This window comes from Phymastichus coffea, unplaced genomic scaffold (genome assembly GCF_024137745.1).
Source record: "Phymastichus coffea isolate CEN01 unplaced genomic scaffold, Cenicafe_Pcof_1.1 PCOF00003, whole genome shotgun sequence".
Classification (NCBI taxonomy): domain Eukaryota; kingdom Metazoa; phylum Arthropoda; class Insecta; order Hymenoptera; family Eulophidae; genus Phymastichus; species Phymastichus coffea.
In genome coordinates this window covers 8,776,809-8,802,906 of record NW_026706814.1, presented here as the reverse complement: position 1 = coordinate 8,802,906, position 26,098 = coordinate 8,776,809, and the positions used below count along the sequence as shown (strand labels likewise).

Sequence of the window (26,098 nt, the reverse complement as noted above, 5' to 3'; positions counted from 1 at the left end):
TGTAATTCTTTTATTTATTAATGTCTAAAAATTGATTTTATTAAATTACATGAAAAATTTTTTCATTGATCTGTAAATACCGTTTTGGGACAATCAAAGATGTACTCGTATATAAACTTCTTTATAAAAACGTCAACGATCACGGCTGATGTATCTGCTAAAGATACTGCTATGCAAAATTTACTCAATTGATCTTGCATCGTTAAAATATACTCATAACTATTCGGTGTTTTCTTTAAAGGTGCCACGATGTCTATTGCGATTATTGTCAAAAACAGTTGCACAAGTATCGGTAATAATTATGTGCTGTTTAGTTTGTAATCAGGTTAATTTCTTTAACTAACATTCTAAACATTATTGTATACGTCTTTGAATATCATTCTTAAGATTATCTTAATAAAAATTTCGTCTAATTTGAGGTCTTATATACTTCTCGATATTCTTCTATTGGTGAAGTATGAAGCTTGTAAAAGATAGCATATCATCGTTCTAAGGAAATGTATTTCAGGTATTCATACAAACTAAAATTGATATATTCGTATTTCTAAAAACAATATTTAATAAATTAACTACCTCTACCCATTCTATTTTTTCTATTTCTTTACTTTTTGCTCTACAAATTACTGTTAAACTCAAATTTATTAACCCATTAATACCCAAGCCGAATCTGGTAGAGATAGCCTTGATATAACTATTGAGTTCATGTTATAGCTCAAAAATAATTTACACATGTTTTTTCTGTTTGCATTTCCAATTGTTTATAAAAAGTTATTTAAAGAAATTGACAAAAGTTTTAGTTTTTTTAAAAAATATTTACGGCAATTGGTTGTACGGGAAAAACCAAGGCGAAAACCTCTGTAGCGTTTTTTTGTCAGACTCGATTTTGTTGGTGTAATTTCGTTATAAACAATTTAAAACTGAGAAGTGATGCTGACCTCGTTGTATCCCAAGCCGAATCTGGTAGAAATAGCCTTGAAATAACTATTCAGTTCATGTTATAGCTCAAAAATAATTTACACGTGTTTTTTCTTTTTGCATTTCCAATTGTTTATAAAAAGTTATTTAAACAAATTGACAAAAGTTTTAGTTTTTTGAAAAACTATTTACGGCAATCAGTTCTACGGGAAAAACCAAGGGGAAAATCTCTGTAGCGTTTTTTTGTCAGACTCGATTTTGTTGGTGTATATTCGTTATAAACAATTTGAAACTGAGAAGTGATGCTGACAAAAGCCTCTCTAACATTATTTTTTTCGACCCAACTGTTTTTGTTAATCATTATGGGTAAAAGAACTACTTTCTTCAAAACAGATCCTTAAAAACAATTACGAATGATTTTCTCTGTGAGTTTTGCAAAAATAAATATCACATTTTGAACAACAATATTCAGTCAATACTGAACAATTTTCGTTGTCACACTTTCTACGTTTTCCAACCTTTATCTGATGTTCCTCTGTCGGAGTTTCAACTTTTTTCTGTCGTTTGGGTCGATGAGTATTTTCGAGTTTTTGAATATAATATTCACAAACTTCCTCCACAATATCTTTTGAACCTTTCTTCTCATCTGGATGGAGTTTATTGTAAATAACAGTAGCATTAGCTAATGAAGCTTGAATAAGTCTCATGAAGAGACACCACGTCCATTTTTTGCTTCGGATTGTAGGCATAAGTGCATTACAATGCTGGTCGTGTAAGTCTACTCCACCCATGTGCCTATTATACATTAAGAAAGCTTGAGGACAGAGAATTTTTTGTTTAGTTTTATTATGCCATCTTTTCATTTCAATTTTCGGTTCATCTCCGTATTTAGTTGAGAGAACTGATACGGGTTTTGAGTCCATCACCGTTATGTAATTTAGTTTTGAACTGGCTTCGTGAACTGAGATAGTGGTTCCTCTATCAGCTTTCTTTGTCATATCGATCTTTGCTTTGACGCGATTTTGACGAACAGTTCCTGTAGCCGATAATCCAATATTTCTTAAGTGAATCATGAGATCCGGAGATGTAAAGAAGTTATCAAAAAACAAATGATATTTTGCCAGATTTTCATTTTTAACCGTCTCCAGGAACCTTTGAAGTAATTTGATAACCACTCTCGATCCCAAACAAACAGAAGCTAATGGATTTTCAGATTCAGTACCAAACTTGCCCATATACTCGTATATATCTAAATCATATATATATCCATCTGAAGAACATAGTGCCAATAGCTTTATCCCAAATCTTATAGGTTTGTTCTTAATGCATTGCTTGATGCTGAATCTTCCAAAATATTTGACCATAACTTCGTCAATTGACAAATTATAATCAAAAAATCCATATCTCATACAATTTTCCCTAAATAATTCAAATAAATATCTGACTTTCCAGACTTTATCTTTCTCATCTTTGTCTTGAAGTTTATAAAACCTAATGTTTTTTTTTATTTTTACAAATTTTTCCCTTGGCATAAGTTCTTTTATTATTGGACACTGCAAAAGTCGTTTGTTGGACCAATAGTCAGACTGCTTTATCCCAGAATTGACTATAGTAATCATAATGATCACGATGAATCGGTCTAAATCATCATTGGTCAATTCAAAGTGGTTTTCGGAAGTAGCTTCTAGAGTAAAGTTTTTCATTGATTGAGAAAAAAAGAGTTCAAACAGTTCCAAAGAACTTTTTGAGTAAAATGATGAAATAGATGAAAGATCATAGTCATCATCTGGAAGATCGTCATAATTCAAAGCATTATCACGCCAATTATACTTATGATTCGGTTCTAGTAACTTCTGGTCACTAGTATAAGAACTCTTTATATGTTCATACGATCCTGTAGGAAGCGGCCGAAATGAAGTATATTCTTCTACTTCATTACTTGAACCTTCATCTGAGCTCTCATTCTCTGTTGGAAGAAATGCAATGTCAACATGATGGTCACCATCTATATCATCACCGTCAACCATCTCATTCAAATCGGTAATTCTTCGCCTCGTCATGGTATTATAGTTTTATATTGAAGTATATAAAAAGAATAAAATCAGTAATTTATTCAATATAATAGAATGGTCTTCTATTTCACTGAGTGACAAGCTATCATCGAAATAGTATATGACACCGAACTATTTAGTCGATTTACATTTGAAATGAAGATAGGAATGAAAATTAGAAAGAATTATAAAATTATGAGGAATTTCTACTGATGGTGTGATTATTTCAGTATAACCGTAGAAAATCTTTTTCAAGTTATTTTTAGTTCACATTCGCTTCGTAAAATTCAAATGATGGAAACTGCTTTTTGATTTCTAATTACAATTGTATGATAAAAGGCTAAAGAGGTTTTCGTCTTGGTTTTTCCCGTAGAATCGATTGCTGTAAATAAATTTTCAAAAAACTAAAACTTTTGTCAATTTATTTAAATAACTTTTTATAAACAATTGGAAATGCAAAAAGAAAAAACACGTGTAAATTATTTTTGATTTATAAGATGAACCCAATAGTTATTTCAAGGCTATCTCGACTAGATTCGGCTTGGGATACAACGAGGTCAGCATCACTTCTCAGTTTCAAATTGCTTATAACGAATATACACCAACAAAATCGAGTCTAACAAAAAAACGCTACAGAGGTTCTCGCCTTGGCTTTTCCCGTAGAAGCGATTGCCGTAAATAGTTTTTCAAAAAACTAAAACTTTTGTCAATTTCTTTAAATAACTTTTTATAAACAATTGGAAATGCAAAAAGAAAAAATACGTGTAAATTATTTTTGAGCTATAACATGAACTGATTAGTTATTTCAAGGCTATCTCTACCAGATTCGGCTTGGGTATTAATGGGTTAATAAATACCTTAATATAACTAAAATAGAAAATAGATTTTTCTTAATATAGCTTTTTGATTCGAGATGTTCTCCACGAATACAGAGACCAAAACGATAATATTTTTTTCTCTTTTTTTCATTTATTACTTCTCCAGTATTCATGAGTTGTTTACTTATTATTTGATTATGCTTAATCATTAATTTGGCACCTTCACCACAACGCTCACCTACTAATTACTACTAATGAAATATATTACATTATCGGTTTGCAAATGAATTTTTTTTTTTATTTTCACAAAATTTATAAGCCCGTCGTGATTTCAAAATAAGCATTCATCACAACTATATGTCATCGATCCGATGACTTAATGACTATTACTGTCAGAAATATCTGAGTCCTGTTCACTTAATAATAGTGTTCGTAAATTCTTTTAAGTTTGCTTGTTAATTTTTTGATAATTTGTTAATATTATGTTTCATCTTTTAGAATATTTATTGAGAATATTACTAACCGTAACAGGTGGAGGAGTTATTTATTTGGTCTACCTCTTGGTCTTTTGAGAGGTTCTGATGTGTTCTCTGTTGGTTGAAATCTGGAGGTGGATTTTTACAGGGTCAATCTTGTGGTCGTTTTAGTAAGTTAGGTCTATCAATATCAGGTATTAGATCAGGTGCTAGGCGAGGCGGATTTTTATGTTCGTAATTTGTGTCCTTATTACGTTAGTATTCACAAGAGCATATGAGTCTTTGTCTACATCAAAAAAATTAATTTCTTCAACTGTGCTGCAAAAAAAAGTCTTATTCATATAGGTATTTTTTATTTGTTTATTGAAGGGTGTAGTCATTATACCTATCTTTATCGATTTCGTATTAAAGTTTAGGGTAGCTCTATTGTTAGAAGAACATAAATTCCTATTAATCTTTCTGCGTTTATAGAGAATTCATCAGTAACTACGTGAACTTTGGTAAGAATTGTAAAGAGATCTATTTCTATACTACTTAATGTTTGATATGTCTGTCCATCTATATTTCTCAAAATCATTCGATCATAGAAATCGATTATTTTTTTATTTATTACAAATTGATTTTTTATTATAATTATGTTTTGTTTTATTCTCCATGATAATTATATATGATATTTGAATATACGATGGTGGAGAATCATCCCTCGATTTGTTCAATAAATAAGAAAAACTTTTAATTCTTTTCTTAACCAAAGTTTCACTGACTAAAATTTGTCAGTCTCATCAGGGTTAATTTTTTATTCAAAAATTGAAATATACAATTATATAAATATAAAAAATCAAATTACAAAATATGAAAACAAAACATTAACTAAACAGCAACATTCACAAAGATAGTTATGCAAGTTATACATTCTTAAAAAAATTTTTTCCCATTTCATTAAACAGTATAAATATCAAACAGTGAATAAAATAAATTTTTAAAATGAAAGAATCATTTTGAGAAAATTAAAACAAAAAGAAGATGTTAGAAGATCAGGAAAAACCAAATTTATCGATTTCCTTTCACTGATCATTTTGAAGTAATTGCTATTAACTCGGTATGTCTTGTATCACTGACTATACGTATTGTATCTGTAAACTGACTGCAGAGCCTACACGAAGGAAGATGGCATGATGCGAACAATATGTTAATGTGAGACATTACAAATTTTTCTTAATAAGACTATTTAACTTTTTGTAATGACTATTTAAAAATTGTGTATCCGTTTTTAAATTAATTGTATCCTCAATCGCATTAATATGTAGCATCTCTAATATACGTCTTTTATGTAAATTTTTTTCTCTGTTTAAAATATGAATATCATCAAAATTAAATGAATGTTCTAGGTTATCATGTTTTGGAACTAGAAGAACTTTCCGTTGGTCAACGATTATTTTTCTTACATCTATCACAGATTTCTTATTTTTATAGTTTCTAGTTTTCAATGACCGTTTTGATTCATCCACATAACTCCTATTACATTTATTGCAATTAAATTTATATATAATTCCAGCTTCATCCTCTATTTTTCTTTTATCTTTTCCAAGTCTAATAAAATTATCCATTTTTTGGTTTTAAGTGGAACTGCTCGGATATTATATTTTTTGCAAGTATTGGATATTAAATCAAAATATGGCTTACAATATGAAAAACTATTCATTAACAAAGTTGTGACGGAGAATCTTGGCTAGAGAGATAATAGCCGGCGCTAGGGTGTGCGCAAGTGGCTCAAGAGTAGAGTTGAGACGCGGTATTGCGGTTACCGACTGAGACGCGGTATTGCGGTACGTGGTGATTGGGGCACTGCTGCACAGGGTTGAGCGGGTACTGCTGGAGCTAGGGGAAGGCCTATTCTGCGGGGTAATAGTTTTTAGGATATTTTTTGGTTGTTTTTCTGGTTTTTGGGTTATTGGTTGCTAGTCGTAGGGGCGCGTGTCTACCCATAGGTGCAGGTGCAGCAATAAGGAGTGGGGATTTATTCGGTGCCTTGACTGTGATAGTGCGGTAGACAGTTCATACAAGCTTGCGCAGTCCGTTTGGGAGGGCCCAGCGCGTACACATAAGGTATCTGTGCCGGCAAACGTGCCAACGGAGCGCACAAATATTGGGAGACAAATCGAGATGCCGCCCACTTCAAGAAAGCCGGAGCTTTTTACGGCACCTGTCGAGGCAGCCGGAGTTCCAGCATTTGCGAGCACGTATTTTTAAGATGTCGGCAAAACAGCTGACCGAGCTAATGCTCCAGGCGGGCTTGAATCCGGAGGGGAAGCTAGTCGTGCGTCAGGATCGTTTTTTTCCGCACGTTCGTGATGAAATCGCGACCTGAGACCGGCGCTCCCCTGTACCCCGAGGACTTCTTGTCTGGTCGGTCACCAGAGTCCATCCACGGTGACGATGGGGATATGGGAGTGGATCAGAGCATGCCCAATAAACTGGAGCAGGTGTTGACGCGTGGATCTCACTCAAATCCCTTGGGAGGTGATGACCTCTCCTTGTTTCATCCTTCCGGGTGTAAGCGGAGGAGTATTCGCCTCCGATTTTAGAATCAGCTGACCCATCCGACATCGCACAGTGGACCCTCGTTGGAAGGGGTGCTGAACGTGAGTCGAACACATCAGAGGTCGAGACGGGGGACGAGACGTCCGTGTTTGCCTCGGCCGTGCCGCAGGGTGGTGTGGTGGATCTCGGTGTCGAGCTGGGAGAAGATATGCGGTACTGCCAGGCCCTACTTTGCTACCGGCCATTGCGCAGATGGACCCAGCAATGCTTGATCAACTAGTGCTGGTCTTGCAGACGTTTGTAAGTGTCGTCGGCGCGTGCGGAATTCGCGCCGCAGTAGGGAGTGAGTCGGCCCAGGTTACCCCAGATTTCAGATCCTAACGGACGCAGAAGCTGGGACGAGGGTCAGTGGCTTCAGCGATGAGTGATAGCGAGCGTCAAGCGACCACGTCACGGGCGGAGGCTAGACAGGAGGCGGCGAGATAGGCGCATTGACTCTTTAGAGTCGAGCGAGATGAGTGACATCAGTTCCACCAGCGAGGATGAGAGATCGGTCAAGCTACAGTGAGGGGCTCCCTCGAGACGAAAGAAGGCGCTTGAATGTCGTTCCGTACGTGGAATCTGAAGTTTACCGGAGCTTCAGGATCGTCAGCTGAGCGTGTCCTGGAGAGGTTGAGAATCGATAGGGGATTATCTGATTGCGTTCGAGAGCGTCGTAAGGCGAATGAGGCCACTCCCGTAGAGAGAAAACAGGTCCGATTGGTGAGGGTGGGACTGAACCCGGAGAACGAGAGATACATCCGGAAAAAGACGGTACACGCTCTGTGCAATATAGAGTACTATGGAGAGAAGCTGGAGAAGCATCGTGAGTGTGAGAGGAGGTGGCACACTCCTTCTACTAAGGATAACTTGCCGGTTGAGAACGTTGCCTATTGAGGGAAGGGCAAGAAGAGCCACGTGGCAGTCAGTGCCGTGGTTGTCCAAGGAGATGTAACTTCGGCGGAGAAGCCGAAGGCCAAGAAGACGAAGCGAGGGAAGAGGAATACCTCTGATACTGCCACGTCCGGACATTCGTCGGGTAGCGACTCGGAAGTGTGTCAGTGCGCGGCGAGCAGTTTCATGCAGCCCGTACCAGTACAACACCCCGGTCCTAGGACTTAGAGAGATCAACGAAGATCTGGCGGGAATATGTAAGTCGCTCAACGCCAGATTAGCCCAAGGAATGGGCAAGATAGAGCTGTTTTTCAAGATCGATGCTATGGCTGCAACGAAGAAGGCATAGGATCTCGACGTGCCCTAGCTCTGGCCGAGAACAGACTGGCCAGGTGCAGGGGAGCTCAATTTATTTGCGGTGCCATCAACCGGGTCATTATATTCCGGGTTGTCTTCTGGGTCAGTCAAGTGAGTCGTGCCAGAACTGCCAGGCACCGAACTGTAAGTTCCGTACCTTTGCGAACTGCGAGCCGATTCACAGGTTGGCGGAAAAAACTGGTCCGTAGGTTGGCGGAAAACCGGTCCGCAGGGAGCGGAAGTCCAATGTTGTCTGCGGCGACTCGCAGTGAGCCACCGGTTTCGGGCACGACGAGCTCGACCTAAGGGTGTGAGCCCAAGAAACGCGTGGAATTGGAGCCGAACGAGGGACACTGGGAGGACCTCTCAAGGCGCCTTGAGAGCCGTTGACAGATGGCCGATTGTTTAGAGTGCCATAGGTGACACCCGTGTGCGGTAGTGCCCGCGAGCAGTTTCTCGTAGTGGATTGTCCCATCGAGGGAGGCGCCAGGCCGGTTCAAAGAAATGGCATTTCTCTTTTTGGTCGTTGTTTTTGTGTTTGCCAGTTCGTTTGGTTTTGTTTCTAGTTATAGTTCTGGGTTTTCTTTTTGGTTTTGGGTTTTAGTTTATTTCGTTTTATCGCTACCAGAGAGTCCACTCGTGGACAACGGAAAGGCCCAGCCATGGCGAGGTGCCCGGACGGCGAGAGCGGGAGACAGTCCCCGATCCTATGGAAAGGATTGGTTGCTTCGGGGGGCTGTAACGGAGAATCTCGACTAGGCCGGTTTCGTCCGTTTAGCTCTCGCCAATGTCAGCGCGCCGTGCCAAGCTGAGACGGTGTGCATGTGGCGCGCAAACTCATGCTTGAATTTTGTTGTCGAGGTGCTTTGTACGGGCTGAGCTGATGGCTGGAGCGATCGAGATGGCGCGGAAGAGGAAGAGAGAGAGAGAGTGCTCTAGTTGCGGATCATCGTGAAAATTTAAGGAGAATCTCTGCTGGGCTTTAGCAGAGAAAGTCACCCGTGCGGATTTAACCGAAGTGAACGGTTTTCCGGAGTTGTCCCAGCGACCTCGTCAACGTTCGTTTTCGGAGACACGCCTGGTGTACCGACAAGAATTCGAGTGTTGTGAGGCACCCAGCCGTGTCCCGGAGGATATCCGGCACCGGTGTGAGTGGGTAACCGACGTCGTGCGCGGGTGCGAATTCGTCGCTGTTGCAGACATCGATCTACCGAAGTGCAGCGGGAACAACGGCAATCGCAGCGGAAGCAACAACAACAACAAGGAGCGGAACAAGAGGTTAAGGCAGCAACATTGGTAGAGCGAAGGAGAGGGCAACTGAGAGAACAAACAGCGACGACAAGTTTTCTTTGCTGATCCAAGAAGTTTAACTCGGCGGTTCAAGTGGTAAATTATCAACAGTGTGATTGTACATGGCTCTAAATTAAAGTACCTTTCAAGAAACCCACAATTGTTGTATTGTCATTTTCAACCGACCTTTCTACTTCGTGCAAGAAACGGCAGGTCAAGTGCGCATGGGGAAACTTTGTCTAGTCAGCTTTATTAATACAAGACTCTAAAGTTGGTGACCCCGAGAAAACAAAAATGCGTGCATACTATTTATTTTGAAAAACTCTCCTGACCCCGTGTAGGAATTTAATCTCCAAGAGGTCGAAACAAGTGCGCAACATCCTTGGCGCATATCGGAAACGCCTGGGCCGTCAAAATAACATTCTTGGTTGCGAACAGGCAGTGGGCGAGTGAGTCGCTACTTTACGGAAGAACGTGGTATACCGCTAGAAAGATCACCACAGGAGCCCACGCAGAGAATTTCAAATCTGGTGCGCCCATCGTTGTACTCTACCTCTCCACAAGTCAACTAGCCAGTTTAGGATCATTCCAGCGATCTTGGCCAAATCTTACATTTGCCAGATAATTAGCCCGTTGTCGCGCAGAGTCAACCGGTCGTGCCCGCTACTCCCGCACCCTTGACCAGTCAGGTCGAATACATAAGTTCGGAAATGGCGGACGGCGTACCCGAAGGAAACGTTCTCGCGGTTGGGACCTGCAAGCTTTTATCCTTTTGGGCAGATGAGTTTGAGCTTTGGTTTGCGAATGCGGAGGCAGCTTTCCAGGTAAACCGAATTTTATCGGACGAATCTAAATATAACCTGACTCTAGGCGCTCTGGATGTCTGGGCTCTGAGGAAGGTTGCCGACGTCATCAAGGCTGAGCCGGCCATCGACAAATATGGGCTGCTCAAGGCACGCCTGCTCACGTGTTTTGGAGATTCGTCGGACAAGAAGCTCGAGATGCTTTTAAACAAGCTAGAGCTAGGCAACAGGAAACCTCAACTGTACAGGCAGATGGTCACCCTCGCTGGAGTCAACCCGTCGGAAGAACTAGTCTGAGTTTAATGGCTAGGAATGATTCCCAGGAGCATCCAGAGCATCCTCAAGATCTTCAAGGTTAGCAGTACCGATGAGCTTCTTGAAGCAGCAGACGCTATCATTGACACGCCGACAGTGCCATCCATCTTTGCTTTAGAATCCAATGCCGTAGGTTCTGCAGGTCAAACCAGAGTCTCAGAGCTTGCGGAAATCAAATCTCTCGTAGTACAACTGATCTTAGAAACTAGAGACGTGCCAAATCGTGTCGCAGAGGTTTTAGCGCAATCACGTCAACCTAGACGCGTAATGGCAGCCAAGACAACAATCGTCAAAGAAATCGCTCACATTTAAGGCCCAGGCCGCACAGTAATGGTATTTGTTTTTACCACACTCGCTTGGGCGCAGCAGCCACTCGCTGCAATCTGCCATGCGCCTTCTCAACGCAACAACAGCAACAACTGGGAAACCTCTAAAGCTGCTGTCTGCCTCGACCCCAGGCAGCAGCTCCTCAGTAAACCACGTCATTTCCAGGCATCAATAGAAAGAGAACAGGCTAATCATCCAGGACCGAACTTCCGGAATGCGTTTTCTTGTCGACAACGGCTCTATTATCTCCATTCTACCCATGTCAGGAGGTGGCTCAAGGAGCCAAACAGACCTTCATCTTTTTGCAGCAAACGGCACACCAATCCGTTCTTGTGGATGCAAAATCCTGCTGCTAGATCTCGGACTCCGCAGAACCTTTTTTTGGTCTTTTGTCCTGGCTGATGTCAAGTTCCCCATTATAGGAGCAGACATCCTATCCCATTACATTACACAATTTGCTGCCTGACCTCAAAAAGAGAAAACTTCTGTACGAAACAACATTTCTTTCGACTTCCAGATGCTTAACCTGTACACCAATCCTTTCAATCGAGGCCATGTCTTCAATAACCTCAATCTCTGCTTCAGCTGGCACAAACGATATCATCGTTAAGCTAATGGAAGAGAATTTCAAAAGATTTCTCGTTGCCGATGGACTTGTAATGGGATCGACCACAGCTACGCAACATCATATTGTCATCGTAGGCCCCCGTGTCTATTCGAGGCCTCGATAAATGTTTGGACTCAAATTGAAAGCTGCCAAGGCAGAGTATGCTGATCTACTCCAAATAGGCATCATAAGGTCCTTCAGTAGCCCTTATGCCAGCCCAATTCATATCATCAAATCAAAGTCGGGAAAGCTAAGACCAACAGGAGACTACAGGAATCTGAATGCACAAACCGTGCCTGACCGTTACCCAACGAATCCATGATCATCTTCAACTTCACGGAAAAGCGATTTTCTCTACCTTAGACTTGAAGAGAGCCTATTTCCAAATCCTTGTTGCCCCTGAGGATGTACCAAAAACAGCCATAACCATCACTTTTGGTCTATTCGTGTCAATTCCACCGGATTCAGTCCCCCACCAGAAAAAATAGAGGCCATCTTCGAAATCCCAAAACCTAAGACAGTGCTCGAGCTCAAGAATTTCCTTGGGGCCTTGAACTATTTCCGTGCGTTAATCTCTCATGCAGCTGAAGCTCGGTCTCTCCTCATCGAGAACGCTAAATCGCAAAAAAGTGCGCCAAAACTCCAGTAATTTGGACACCGTAGCTATCAGAAGCTTTCAAAGAAGCTAAAAAGTACTTGGCGGAGCAACCTCCTCGGCCTGTCTTCAGCGAGATGCTTCCTTCGTTGTCACTGCTGATGCCTCGTCAACCGCTATTGGCGGGTCTTTGGAACAGCATGTTGGTGGTAAATGTCTTCCTCTAGGTTTCTTCTCCAGAAGACTTACCGGCAGAAAAAAACTGCAGTCCATACGACCGTGAGCTCTTAGCAATCTTTGCCTCTTTAAAGTACTTCGTCCATTTGGTGGAAGGCAGATCATTCAACATCCAAACTGACCACAAGCTTTTGGTGAAGACTTTCCTGCAACGGCCAGAGAAAGCCTCCCCCAGGCAACTTCATCAGCTAGACTACATCGGACAATTCTGCACTTCGATAATCCATATTCCGAGCCATGAAAATGTTGTAGCGGATGCTCTTTCAAGAATATGTACAATTAACATGCCTTCTAGACTTAATGCCAAGTCAATTAGCGAGGCGCAAAATAACGCTGCTCCCTTTATCCAAGAAGAGAATGTAGCTTCTATCAGCCTACAAACCTTGGAAATTGATGGTCACAAACTCATGTGCGATGTCTCTTCTGGGACTGTCCGCCCATTCCTGCCTCCTTCTCTCATAGTCAGACGCATAGCCTTTGAAGTAGTCCATGAACCCGCGCACCCCAGCGAAAGAGAAACGGCCCGTAAACTCAAAGAGAAATTCATCTGGCCAGGTATCCGCAAGGACGCGCTCACCTGGTCGCGCGAGTACCTTGCATGCCAAAAAGCGAAAATTCATCGCCACACAAGGAATCAACCAACCAGTAGAAGCGTTCTGGAATCCCGTTTCAGTCACGTCCACCTGGACCTGATCACTTTGCTATTAGTAAACGGTTACAAATGTTGCATAACCATAATAGATAGATTCACAAGTTGGCCACAAGCAATCCCGTTAAAGAATATGCTAGCTGAATCGGTGGCAAGTGCCTTCTACTTGGGATTAATCTCCATTTTTGGCACTCCCCTCACCATTACGACGGACCAGGGAGCGTAGTTTGAATCGGCTTTATTCAGATCGCTCGCCAGATTAATCAGCGCCACACGCCTAAGAACAACATCCTATCATTCTCAGCCAAATGGGATGATCGAGAGAGAGAGCACGGGACCATTAAGGCTGCCCTGCTGTGTCAGCCTAACTATCCTTGGATAGATTCGTTGCCTACAGAGAATATTTAGAGTGCCAGGAAAATGTTTTTCACTCAAAATCAAGGAGTAGACCTGGTAACATTTCTGGACCACTTGAACGGGCACTTCAGAGTCATCAGGCCAACCCCCACGTCGCACCACATCAAACCGAAACACTTTATGCATGGTGACTTACGAACGTGCTCTCATATCTTCAAGCTTGCAGCTCCGGTGAAACCACTTCTAACGTCTCCCTATTCAGGTCCTCACAAAGTCATTGAGAGACTGGATGATCTACGCTACACGATAGATGTGGACGGAGCACCGTAAACCATCTCCACTGCCAATCTAAATCCAGCCTATTTGACAACAGAGGAACCGTTGGCAACCCAACCTCGCGATCATTCTCGTTCAAAAGTAGTATCTTTCCAGCTTCCAGCACCAGCAGTCTCGCCGAATAAAAGCCTAACTCCCTAGAGAGAAGCTGAGTCAGACAACACTAGCCCAGTAACAAGGATCAGGACCTTGAACTCTACAGACATACCTCATTTTCAGGTTTCTTCCAGGAAGGGAGTGGCTGTGAAGACCACCCCAAATTGCATAGGGCAAGAGCTCATTTTAGATACCCCTAGCGCCGGAGGAGGCCCACTCTCTTTCTTGCTAATTTGCCCCGCTTGGAACGCGTATGGCAGAAGGACGGGTGCATTTCTTTCGTGGCCGTAGAAAGTTTTTTTGCTGATCCGAGAAGTCTAACTCGGTAGTTTAAGTGGTTAATTATCAACAGTGTGATTGTACACGGCTCTAAATTAAAGTGCCTTTCAAGAAATCCACAATTGTTGTATTGTCATTTTCAACCGATCTTCCTAGTTCGTGCAAGAAACGGTAGGTCAAGTGCGTATGGCGACACTTTGTCTAGCCCGCTTTATTAATACAAGAATCTAACAGATACAATAAATAGCGTGAGATGAAGAAGGTGCTGTCAGAGCGAAAGAGCACACAGTTCCGATGCCTCGGGAACAAGAATAGCTCTCACGGCGATGTTGCCGAGTCGACGATTTGAGGGCAGTGAGTGCATAGCAGTACCCCATAGGTGATTGCTACTGTCTCTGCTAACAAGTTCGGGTACACACGAAATCGATGAAAGATGATGACGACGATCGAACTAAATCGTGCAGAGAAATGAGCAGGTTGTGCTAGGTAACGAAACACAGATGACTTACTACTCGATGGTTCAGATTCTCGAGCGACACTGACTTTCTCAAGCGCGCCTGGTTTTTGTGAGAAAAAATGGTGAAAAGCAAAAGAATCATAACTTTGTATTCTTGCTTCTTTATGCCTCTTTGGGGCCTAAGCAGTGATTAGGAGAGATTAAAATGATAAAAACTTCACATAGTCTGTGCGGACTCGTAACTACCTCAGGGGACGTAAGCTTTAAGGTTTTTTTAGTTCCACGTAATAGTGGACAATTATTTGGGATTTTCCTAACACGTGCTGAACAGACTAATTAGGAACTGAGATGACTGAGTGAGAGAAAGAAAAACATAAGGGAAACGTAAGTCAATGAAAAAAATACCAGCAAACTGGTGCAAGATAGGCGGGCACGACGCTGCAACAGTGCCTACGCGGCAATGTTTAAGCATCCATAATTTTTGTTCTTATGAATGGTACTAAAATTTTCTTACAGATAATAAAAACTTATGAAATTTCGAATAAAAAAAATTGTTGTCTTGTTTAGCCTAGAAGTTAAAAATTCAATTGTTTATTGTAAAATAATTTTTTTATAAATAATATGTTGTTCTTTTGAAATATTTTTATTAAACTGTTATGTTTACATCTGAAAATATCTGTATTAAATTTTATCTATTTTTATTTTTTTATTTCTGAGATATCGTCATTTTAACGAAATGACGTGAAAAATTCATTTGTTTATAACTTTTATAGAAAAAAAAATTGTTCTTAAATATTTCGGAATTGTTTTCAAAAATATAGTTCTTTAGAAACATGCAAACAAACGTATAAAATTCAAGTAGTCGATTTTAGTTGGCCCACGTGAGAAAATTTGACTCCAAATAATCGCTGAAATTAAATCAGAAATATTTTTGAATACTTGCTTTATATAATACAAGAAAAGAGCTACAAAATGGTTTTTTTTTTTAATTTTATTTTACTATTTTTTTTTCTCGAAATGGCGAGCAGCTAAGGATACGACAAAAATTTCGTAAATTTCCTTTTGATTTTTGTCTCGCTATAGGCAAGAAATTATTTTAACATAATTTTAATATAACTCATTTGAAAGGGTTTGAAAAGATCTTTCCAATGAACTGCCGCAGAGTTCTATAGGTTCATTTCCAGCAGTGATATGGAGCTTCAAAGTTATAGTCGGTTTGTTCTCGGGTGAGAAAAATTATTGGGCGGGAGTGTATATTATGAATGACCTGTTATATGTAAAAATTTGATGACTTATGGAAACTGCGGAAATTTGAACGAACATTGAAGAATTTACTATTATATTTACAGTAGTTCGAATCCATTATTCCAAGTTAATACAAACAATTATACTTACCAATGAAAAGAAAAAAAATTAGTAGACCAAGTTCTCTCATTGAAGCTTTTAACGTTCTTCCAAGTATTTGTAAACCTTTACTGTGTCTGGATAGTTTAAATATTCGAAACACTCTAACTAATCTGATGACCCTGAGAATTGCAAGTGACATTGCTTGGTTCGTACTCTTATCTTGTGGACTAACAGGTGCTTTTGGCAAATTCAATGTATCCTCCTCTTCGGCTACTACCGTAGCTAATGTAATAAAGTAAGGTATTATAGCGATTATATCAATAATATTCATCACGTCTCGGAAGAAATTCAACTTATTTGGACAAGCCAGGAAGCGCACTGATAATTCAAATGTGAACCATATGATACATATGGTTTCTATGAGGAAAAATGGATCAGTTATGTCTGGCACTTCATCTTCTTCAATTTTTGTGCCGTTAGTGGTAGTATTAAACACCCTGTAATGCTTAAACTCCGGTAGAGTTTCTAAGCAGAATATAACTATGGATAATAAGATTACAAATACTGAAATTATGGCTACGATTCGTGCTCCTTGTGAACTTTCAGGGTATTCAAATAATAACCAGACTTTTCTTTGAAATTCATGCGACGGCAGAGGTTTCTCTTCCTCTTTAATAAACCCTTCATCTTCTCTGAAACAAGATAATAAGTTAGTATTTCTTAAAAATTCACATATATATTACAAACTAATTATAATATATGCTGTGACGGTAAACGTCAAATTAGCGCTGATTATCTAATTTAATTGCTGCCTGTGAGGGCAGCACCTGCCGGGAGGACGAAATTCGTAACTAAGGAATTCGGCACGCGAGTAGACGGAACGCGCGCGATTGAATTCGAACCAGTGAAGCTTAGACCATCATTGTGTCCGCCCGCTTTCGTTATCGTTATCGCCTATTGACGAGCCATCAACGTCAACGCATCAAAACAGCAGCAGCAGCCAGTTATCCGAAATTGTAGCCGCTAAGGTGCCATCCAGCTACCAGTTTGGAGCCAGGCCGAGTGTGTGTGTGAGGTTTCGCCATCGAGGGCGAAACCATAACGTGCGCGAACTCGCGACTCGCGAAATAGACTGTAACGGGGGCAGCGCCTTATTCGGCACTGACGTCACTAATTTATTAAGGGGAGAGTAAGAGAGGCACTTTCGCTCTTTAACAATCGGGGAACGAGAGGATAGGTCGAACGAATAAATAATTTTCTTTGCTTGGAACGTACAACTTAAATCTATTCAGACAAACAAATACAAAATCAGTTACAATAACGTTTACATCACGCGCACATATACAGAACAACTTAAACTAACGCGGGAGGACGAATGGCCCGGCGACTAAATCGCCTTGGCCATTTACCTCCTTACAAAGGAAAGAATACGTTGAAACCTCTCTACCGCATTACGATGAGCGTAGCCGGCAAGTGATCGCCTGGCTACCTATCGTTCCTACGCGAACGCGCATCACCATGAGAGAGAGAAACACCGGGGGAGAGAGATAACCTGACCTTTGTCCTTGGCGATGAGCCGGCAACGGGGAGTTGACCTGGCCGCTGGCTGGATGTCTTCCTCGGCATAGCCCGTGGTGAATCCCCTGGAAGTCATGCCGTGCATGGCGGCGAGGGCGACACTGAATGCCCTGCTGCAGGTGTTGCCTCCACACGTTGCCTCGGCTCGCCCTGGTCTGGTCACTGCTGCTCGTGTACTTCTTCTCTCATTGCGCTGCTACTTCCAACTTCTCTCCTCAACTTTCTTTCGGGAACTACCTCACTCTAGTAAGGCTCGGCTGCGACTCTCTCACGCACTAATTCTTGCGCGCATCTTGCAGTCGCTCAGCGGCGATCCTCTCCCTACCTTGACCTATTAGTTAGGCGGCACGCGACGCGTCGCTTATCGGTAACGCGTTGCGCGCCTGCCAATCCCTGCATAGGCCTAATACTCTCTTTCTCTCTCTCTCTCTTTCTCACTCTCTCTCTCTGTCTCTCTCTCTCTCTCTCTCTCTCTCTCTCTGTCTCTCTCTACCTCATAGTCGCTGCGCTCTTGTTTCTTCGGGCGCTCTCAATCTTGCTCGGCAATCTTCGGCGGCTGGAAAAACATAAAGGCCAGTGGTTAGGCGCAATAAATATATGCGCCGAACGCTGACCACGTCGCCATGCCGAGCGATAAGAGGGAGAGAAAGAAGAAGGGCAGACGAAGAGCAAGCGTACTGCTTGCTCTCGTCACAAGACAATAGAAACTGTTCCGCTCTGTGCGAGTTATTTGTGTTTTCTCCGATCGCCTGCAAATATAAGGTAAGCTGGCCAGCTTAATTTCGCGATCGCGATTACATGATTGATAACTAATTTCCGATATCCGAAGCGTGCGTGTAACGGCTCTGACAACAAAGAGCAGCGAGCGTCCCGGCAATACGTGTTGCCGACGAGCGAGCGTCAATGTAAACAAACGCGCGGGCCGACCTTCTGTAGATTATGAGGAATAATAAAAGATCTAGTTCGTATTACTAACAAGTGCTTTTCGATTCACTTATACCTCATAGCTTCCACTCACTTTCCTTAGATAAGAGGACTTACTGGTTGACTGACGCACGTTTCCACATGCTCCCCGATTTACGTACTGAGCATAATTGACTACGCGCGTCCTTTTAGTGTAATTGCGCGAATAAAATAATTAAACGGTTTCACCCCGTTACATAGCGCCCAACGTTAAAGAACCTATGGTGTTTTTGATTGTTCAAAACACCGGTTCTCAATAGTGACCTCGCGCCCAGTCAACCAGCGACTTAGGTGGCAGTCAAGTGTTGTTGTGCACACTTGACACCGAAGGCCACGTTAGTAAACAAAGCCTGTTAGCTAGCTTGCGAAGGCCCGCCGCGGCGAAAAATTGTAAATAATAGCTGTGAATGCGTGCGAGTGCGACCGAAAGATTCTCAAGCGTAAACACCAACGAATTTTGAAAGTTGCCGCAAATAATATTATTATACCCGTTGGCCCGGGGAAAACTAACACCGGCAATTTTCAAACAAAATTAATTCAATTGAATAATTTTATTTGACATCGTATTGTCTTAACGTAAATGTGTTTTTTTTTTAATATTATTAACGGAGGTTATTGGTGATTACGCGCAACGCTCGCCACAATATTTTAGATACTAACTCACACAGCCGTACTAACAAACAGTTAGTGCGTCTGATAGGCAGGATAATTATATTGCGTATTAACGAGCGAAGAATCTGTCGGCAAACAAATCGTAAAACGCCTTTGATCAAGCCCAGTGTTGGCTAACAAAATTTTTTATTTTTTCATTCGGCGTACGAATTGTTATACAACACTCGCACTCGCGTAACATACCTGTATTTTTACAAAGAAATCCAACGCAAGTAAACAAACAGACAATCATGGACCGTACTCAGACAGAGATAGAAAATTGGGTATGGACGCTCCAGGAGGAGGAAATCGAAGAATACCTCGACCAACTGGAGCTCAAAACAAGCGGGATCAAGCTCTCGAGAGCTGCACGACTGCACAACTGGCTACTCGGCGACTATTCCGCAGCAGATTTCGCGGAAGTCGACAACCAACACAGCAGTCCAGCCAAAAGAGCCGCCCTACGCTCGGATCTAATTGTATCCCTATGCCAGGAACACACAGCATCCGAGCAGGAAGGAGAACACCCGCTAGCCCAACTATTACAAAGTGCGGACGTAATATCGCGAGTTCAGAAAACCGCGATAAACATCGCGAATGCCCTGGACAGCGGAGAAAACGCAAATAGTAAGAAGGAAATTACTATAACGGCTGACGATGGCAGCCAGTTCAAACTCCCGCCGGCATTCGCGGTGATGATTCAAGACGTCATTTTCCGGTCCAGAGAACATGAGAGGAAATGGGAGGTACAAGACTCACGGAATTCGAATACGTCTAACCTAACCCAAATAGTAGAACAAATCGTTAGGACCAACATCAAGGTACAGGAACAAATCGACAACCTGTCAACCAGGATGAAGGAACTGGAAAATGCCGTACACAGAGATATGCGGCAAGACGAGTCGAACAGTTCCAATGAGGAACCACAACCGGAAAACACGCGTAGGAGCGTCGCATTCCAGGATACATTCACCTGCCACTATGACGCCAGGCTACCCCAGAGCACTCCAGCCGGACTCGGACTGAGGCCCACGGGGGCCGCCGGCAGGACCCCCCGCCGGACGCCCCCTTTCGGAGAGGGTGGACAGCATCAACTCGGTGGAGTTAATGCTGAAGTGGACAACCACCCGCCGAACATGTGGTCATCCCATCAGACGTCAAACCCGTGGTCGACAACAAAGGCCGCATCGTCCGGGGATGGAAACTCAGGTTCTCCGGAGAAGGCAACGCGAGTATTGACCCCTTCTTATCAAGGTTGGACAACTCGAGGAGCAGCGCTGGACTTACGGAAGACGAGATGCTCATGGCCGTATCTGAGCTACTCGTCGGTCCTGCCCTCGTCTGGTTCGAAGCAATGCGAAACGAATGGTTCTCCTACGCGGATTTCGAGGCAGACGCCAGAGCATGGTTTGGGCCCAGCAGGCAACAGCAGCAGCGTCTAACCAAAGAGGTTCAAGGCCGATACCAGGGCCCAGACGAACCCGCGAACGTATACATCGCGAACATGATGGGCCTAATGAGTCGGCTGAACCCCAGAATGACGCACGAGAGCCAGCTGGACCTGCTACATGCCAACCTCCTACCGGAAATCCAGAGCCAAATACGGAGATCAGAGGTGGACTCCGTACGGACCCTAAACGACCTGGCCACGACGGCCCAGAATAACTTGCATCAGAGAAGGATGGAGCGGACGATACCAGACCCTCAGTCGACTTTGTATCCTGAGTTGGCGTATCACCCCCGCACCGACGCGAGCAAGGGTCGTAAGGGGAAGGTGGCGTCTATGTCCGGTGACAAACCGGAAGTCAGTGATAGATTGGACCGCATGGAAAAGGTACTCGAGAAGGTGACGCACCAGGTCGTCTACACACCGACGCCCTCGGGGGCGACACCTAATCCGAGCCTAGAATCGGTCGATGGCGAGAAGAAGGTTCTACCCACCGACGTATTCAACCAAATGCTGTTGTCCCTTAAGGAAATATCGGCGGAAATGTAGAATAACCGCGCCGACAAAAGCTCGACTTCCGAGGACCAAACTAAAAGGCCGGAAACTCCCCGCAAACGAGGAAGAGAGTTCTCAGGGCCGATCAAATGTGCCGAGTGCGGCCTACTGGGTTACTACAGAAAGTTCTGTCCCCAATGCAATAAGGGAAACGAGCAAAGGAGTGGATAGGTGGGGTTGATCCCACTCCTTCATCCAGTAACCCAAACCCCGTCAAAGAGATCTCGCAGCCTCCGCCAACACAGTCCACGCCGTTAGTAGCGAGCGTGTTGGGCGTCGAGAACGAGAACTCCCTTAGTGACGCCAAAGATAAGCGTGGCGGTAGAGTGCATGTGGAGAATGAGGGTAATGACGTTAACAGAGCCAGAGACCCTAAACCAGCCGAGGCGGTGACGTATGGATCGCACACGCCCTCGGGGGCACGGGCAAAGGCGGATAAATCGTCGAAGAATAACCCCAAGGAAACTCCGCTCGTCCGAACCAAAGGGGCGCGGACGACAAGTAACGTCACTTGACCACGCGACAGCACAATGGCTAGCGCTACGATAAATAAGGAGCAAAGCAGTGGAGCCGTCGAAACTGTTTCCCGATATTCCCCGGAACAGGAGACGCGTTGGTGAAAATAGGGGACTTCCAAATACGGGCCCTCTATGATCCGGGAGCTTCCACCACAGCCATGGGTAGTAATGCTCTACAAATAGCGTCTGTGCTGGGCGTCAGATTGGACACCACCCACGCGAGTACGGCAGGATTACCAGACGGTCGTAAGTTAACGATCGTTGGTCACGCCCTGCTACCATTCACCGTGGGAGGATTGACGATGCCGACGAGAGTAGCCATCCTCCCTACCCTCGTCGAAGAATGTATTTTAGGAGTGAACTTCATCAGGTTGTTCAGAGCGGTACTTGATCCAGACGATAACACGTTGCTGTTCAAGGGATCGCAGGCCAAAATGGAGCTAGAAGTAGCTAGCTTGGAGGTTGGTCCGAGATTAGCCACAATCGGACTAGCCGAGGTTACGGCTACACAACAGACCATGCTACAGAAGACCATCGACGAGGCCCTATCTCGAGCCCCGACGGGCTTGGGATGTGCGGCAGGCATCGAGCACGAGATTCGGGTCGGTGATACGAAGCCAATTAAACAGCGTTACTACCCGGTATCGCACAAGGTCGAGCAGGAAATGCATAGACTGGTAAGGGAAATGTTAACCCAAGGGGTAATCGAACGAGCAGACAGTGGCTGGTCGAGCCCAATGGTTATGATACGCAAGAAGGACGGTTCGTACTGATTTTGTATTGACTTCAGAAAGGTCAACAAAGTCACCGAGCCGAATGCGTATCCCTTGCCGTTTACGCAAGATATATTAAGGCGTTTGCGAAACGCACGCTATATATCGACGCTCGACCTCAGTAGCGCGTATCACCAGATCCCACTCAAGACCAAATCTCGGCCGATTACAGCCTTTACCGTACCCGGACTGGGACATTACCAGTTCGTACGAATGCCGTTCGGTCTCTCGTACGCCGGCGTCACCTTCCAGCGGTTGATCAATAGTGTGATCGGCCCTGAACTAGGCGAATTCGCCTTCGCCTATTTGGACGATATCATAGTGGTATCGTCCAGTTTCGAGGATCACCTACGACATCTAAAAACCGTATTGGACAGGTTGTGCGAAGCTGGCCTCTCGATTAATCGAGAGAAAAGCGTTTTCTGCAAGTCTGAAGCCAAATACCTGGGCCTGTTGATCAACCGCGAGGGGATCAGGCCAGATCCTGAAAAGGTGCGCTCTATCATGGAGTACCCACGACCAGGAAACGTGCGACAGCTGCGCACCTTCCTGGGGGTCGCTTCATGGTACCGCAGATTCTTGACCGACTTCGCCACACACGCTCAACCGTTAACGAGGTTAACAGGAAAAAAGAGCGAATATGTGTGGGGAGAGGAACAGGAACAAGCCTTTGCCAAAATTAAGGCACTCATGATGTCCGCACCATGCCTGGGATTACCGGAACCCGATGGGCAGTACGTGCTGGAGACAGATGGTAGCGCTACAGGAATCGGTGCCGTCCTGATACAAAAAGCAGGAGACGGCGACCGAATCGTATAGTACGCTAGCAGAGTCCTTAATCCGGCTGAGCAAAACTACTCAGCTACGGAGCGCGAGTGCTTGGCGGTCGTGTGGGCCATCCAAAAATTTCGCCCATACATAGAAGCATACCCGTTCAGGGTGGTCACTGACCACAATAGCCTGAAATGGTTATACAACCTGAAGAACCCGATTGGACGTCTCGCCCGATGGGCTTTACAACTTCAAGGCCATACTTTCGAGATCGAATACCGAAAGGGGGCAGACAATGTGTTGCCCGATGCCTTATCACGCGCTTTTGATCCCACGAAGGCAGAGGTTGGCGCAATGGACCAACCGAAGTCAAGGGACAGCGCCTGGTACACGGATCAATTCCGACGCGTCGAGAGCCAACCAGAGAGATACCCGAATTGGAAGGTCGTCGGCCGGGTGATGTATCACCGAAAGCCGAGCTACGATCATCAAGGAGGAGACAGATATGGCGACGAATTGAAACTCGTCGTGCCCCCGGAAGAACGCAAAGCGGTGTTGTTCGAAAATCATGACCTAGAGACGGCAGGACACTTGGGACGCGAGAAGACCTTCGCCCGCGTCGCCCAGTCCTATTACTGGCCGGGAATGTACACGGATGTGAAGGGATACGTCCAAAAGTGCCAGGTCTGCCAACAGTGCAAGGTCGAGCAGCGACCGCCGCGCGGGCTCATGCAGGACCGAACATGGTGTATGCCTTGGCAAGTGGTCGCGGGCGACATCGCCGGACCCTTTCCGAAGAGCCCACGAGGGCACGAATACGTCCTGGTATTCATCGACGTATTCACACGATGGGTCGAATGTATACCCATACGTAGTGCTAACGGCAAGATAATAGTGAAGGAACTTCGGGAACGGATAATCCTACGTTTCGGCACGCCAAAGATCTTCTTGTCCGACAACGGCACCGAGTTCCGTAATCAGTTGGTGGACGGGTACCTGAGAGATCAGGGGATAAAACGGACGTTCACCCCAACCTATACCCCGCAGGCTAACCCTACGGAAAGGGTTAACCGTACCTTGAAGACGATGATAACGTCGTATCTGCAGGGGAATCATAGGGAATGGGACCGAGCGCTACCCGAACTCATGTTCGCGTTGAATACGGCCGTCCATAGTTCCTACGGAGTTAGTCCGGCCATGCTCAATTACGGCAGACAACCGGGAGCCCCGAATACTCTCCGGAAACGGATGGACGAGCTCGCCGCACAAGAGGAGAGTTTGCTTCGAATCGGGCAATGGAACGAGCACATGCAGAATAGCCGTTCCGCCATTCAGCAAGCTCACGAGAGCGCCTCGGATGAGTCCCTGAGGCAGTCCAAGTACTACAACGCCAAGCACAGGGACCACAGGTTTAAAGAAGGTGATTGGGTGTGGAAAAGGAATCGCATACTGTCCTGCGCGGCGCAGGGCATTTCCGCGAAATTAGCACCCAAGTTCATAGGCCCCTTTATCGTCACGAAGGTACTCGGTGCCAACTCGTATCGCCTCGCCAACCAACAGGAGGAGGTCACGGAGCTAATACACGCCAAGGACCTCAAACCCTACTACGGACGAGACGACGATATACCGGAAAATGGGACCCGACCACGAGATGACGACGAGACCTCTACCACCGCGGGAACCGAGGCGATAAGCGTCCCGCCGAACGCGAGCGATACATCGATACACGGAAACGGGAGCGCCGACACTACAGATAATACACTCCTAAATGACGACGCGACAACTCCGAAATCACCTCGCCGTACTCGCCGTAATCCCCCCAGCCGAGTCCCACTAAATACCTCTCCTACTAATACGGTGAAACGCCCACGAGGGAGACCTCGTAAGTGCACACTAACCACACAGACCACACAACACCGACAGACAACACGAGCCCCTCCTCCCATCATCGGGAAAAGGAAGAGGGGCAGACCACCGAAAGCGCCAATCGTAAACGCATGATACACGGCGAACGAAGGACCTGGGAGACCGACGCCAAGGACCCCACCTTCGAATCCGGCGACGAAGGTCCTGGGCAGCCGAATAGGCGCCCACCTTCGATATCCAATGATATTCAGGATACTAACTTGCTGGGTTATTACAGGATGCAGATCACGCTCGAACAGTTCGCGCAAGCGACAGCCGCCCTCATCGGCTTGGACTTGGGTCCAGCCGTTGAAGGGGTGGTGCATGCCGCCCTGCACCTTATAGGTGCCAAAAAGGAAGAGGAGGAGCGAGCACGGGTACGAGCTCACAAGAGCTCGTCTTCCGTGCTCATAGAAGAGCTCCCGACGGAGGAGACCACCGCAACACCGGCGACAACACCCGGCATCACGCGCGACGACGCCGCGCCACCGTCGAGACCCCCAACGGGACCCATCCCCATGAGGGCCCCGACAGCATCAGTGGGCACCCAAACAGAAGAGGGTGCCCCCGACGCGACCTGGCCCTCCAGGTTCTCGAGCCAGACACCACCCTCTGGCAAAAGGACCTGGGAGGAGATAGTAGAGGGGTTGAGGGAAGTCGAGCGAGGCTGGACAACCCTCAACGCCCTCCAACGGGCTGTGTACGCCGAATACGACGCGTACACAGCCGCGGGGCACCACCCAGATGACCTGGATCATTGGGAGAAAGTGGTGTCCCGCCGTCGCCAGTTCGCATCGGCACTTAGGGAGGTCCAGCAGCACCACCGCCAGGCCATCGAGGGCCCGGCGAGTGGCAATCACACGAGCCTCCCTCAGCCTCCGATCGCCGGAACCAGGACAACGGCTCTGGAAGCCAGGTCGGGGATCACGTCGCACCAGGGCCCGCAAACGTGCGGGGTAAACCTGGTGGTGAATGTGGACGGGAGCCAGGGCGGTCAAGCAACGGGGCCCATCCACATCAATGTTGTTTTAGGCCCCGCGGGTGAGGACCCCACGGTTGAAAGACCGTTGTGGTCCGCCCCGAACCGTAGAAACGGGTTGCCTCTGACCCCCAGAGAGTGAGGCCTCCCACGGGGCACCCTTTCCCGCGCT

General features: G+C 45.1%; 1 protein-coding gene across 4 annotated transcripts in view; it reads right to left on the bottom strand.

Annotated features, from left to right (window-relative positions):
* Positions 1 to 26,098, bottom strand: part of LOC131664074 (potassium voltage-gated channel protein Shaker) — a 1,178,399-nt gene that overhangs the window by 302,344 nt on the left and 849,957 nt on the right. For all 4 annotated transcript variants that reach the window (XR_009301906.1, XR_009301907.1, XM_058934949.1 and 1 more), the window contains one exon: positions 15,835 to 16,478. Coding sequence is in view for 2 of the 4 variants with exons in the window: in XM_058934949.1 (XP_058790932.1) it covers positions 15,835 to 16,478 (644 nt within the window). In the remaining 2 variants the exon portion in view is untranslated. The remainder of the gene's footprint in view (positions 1 to 15,834; positions 16,479 to 26,098) is intronic.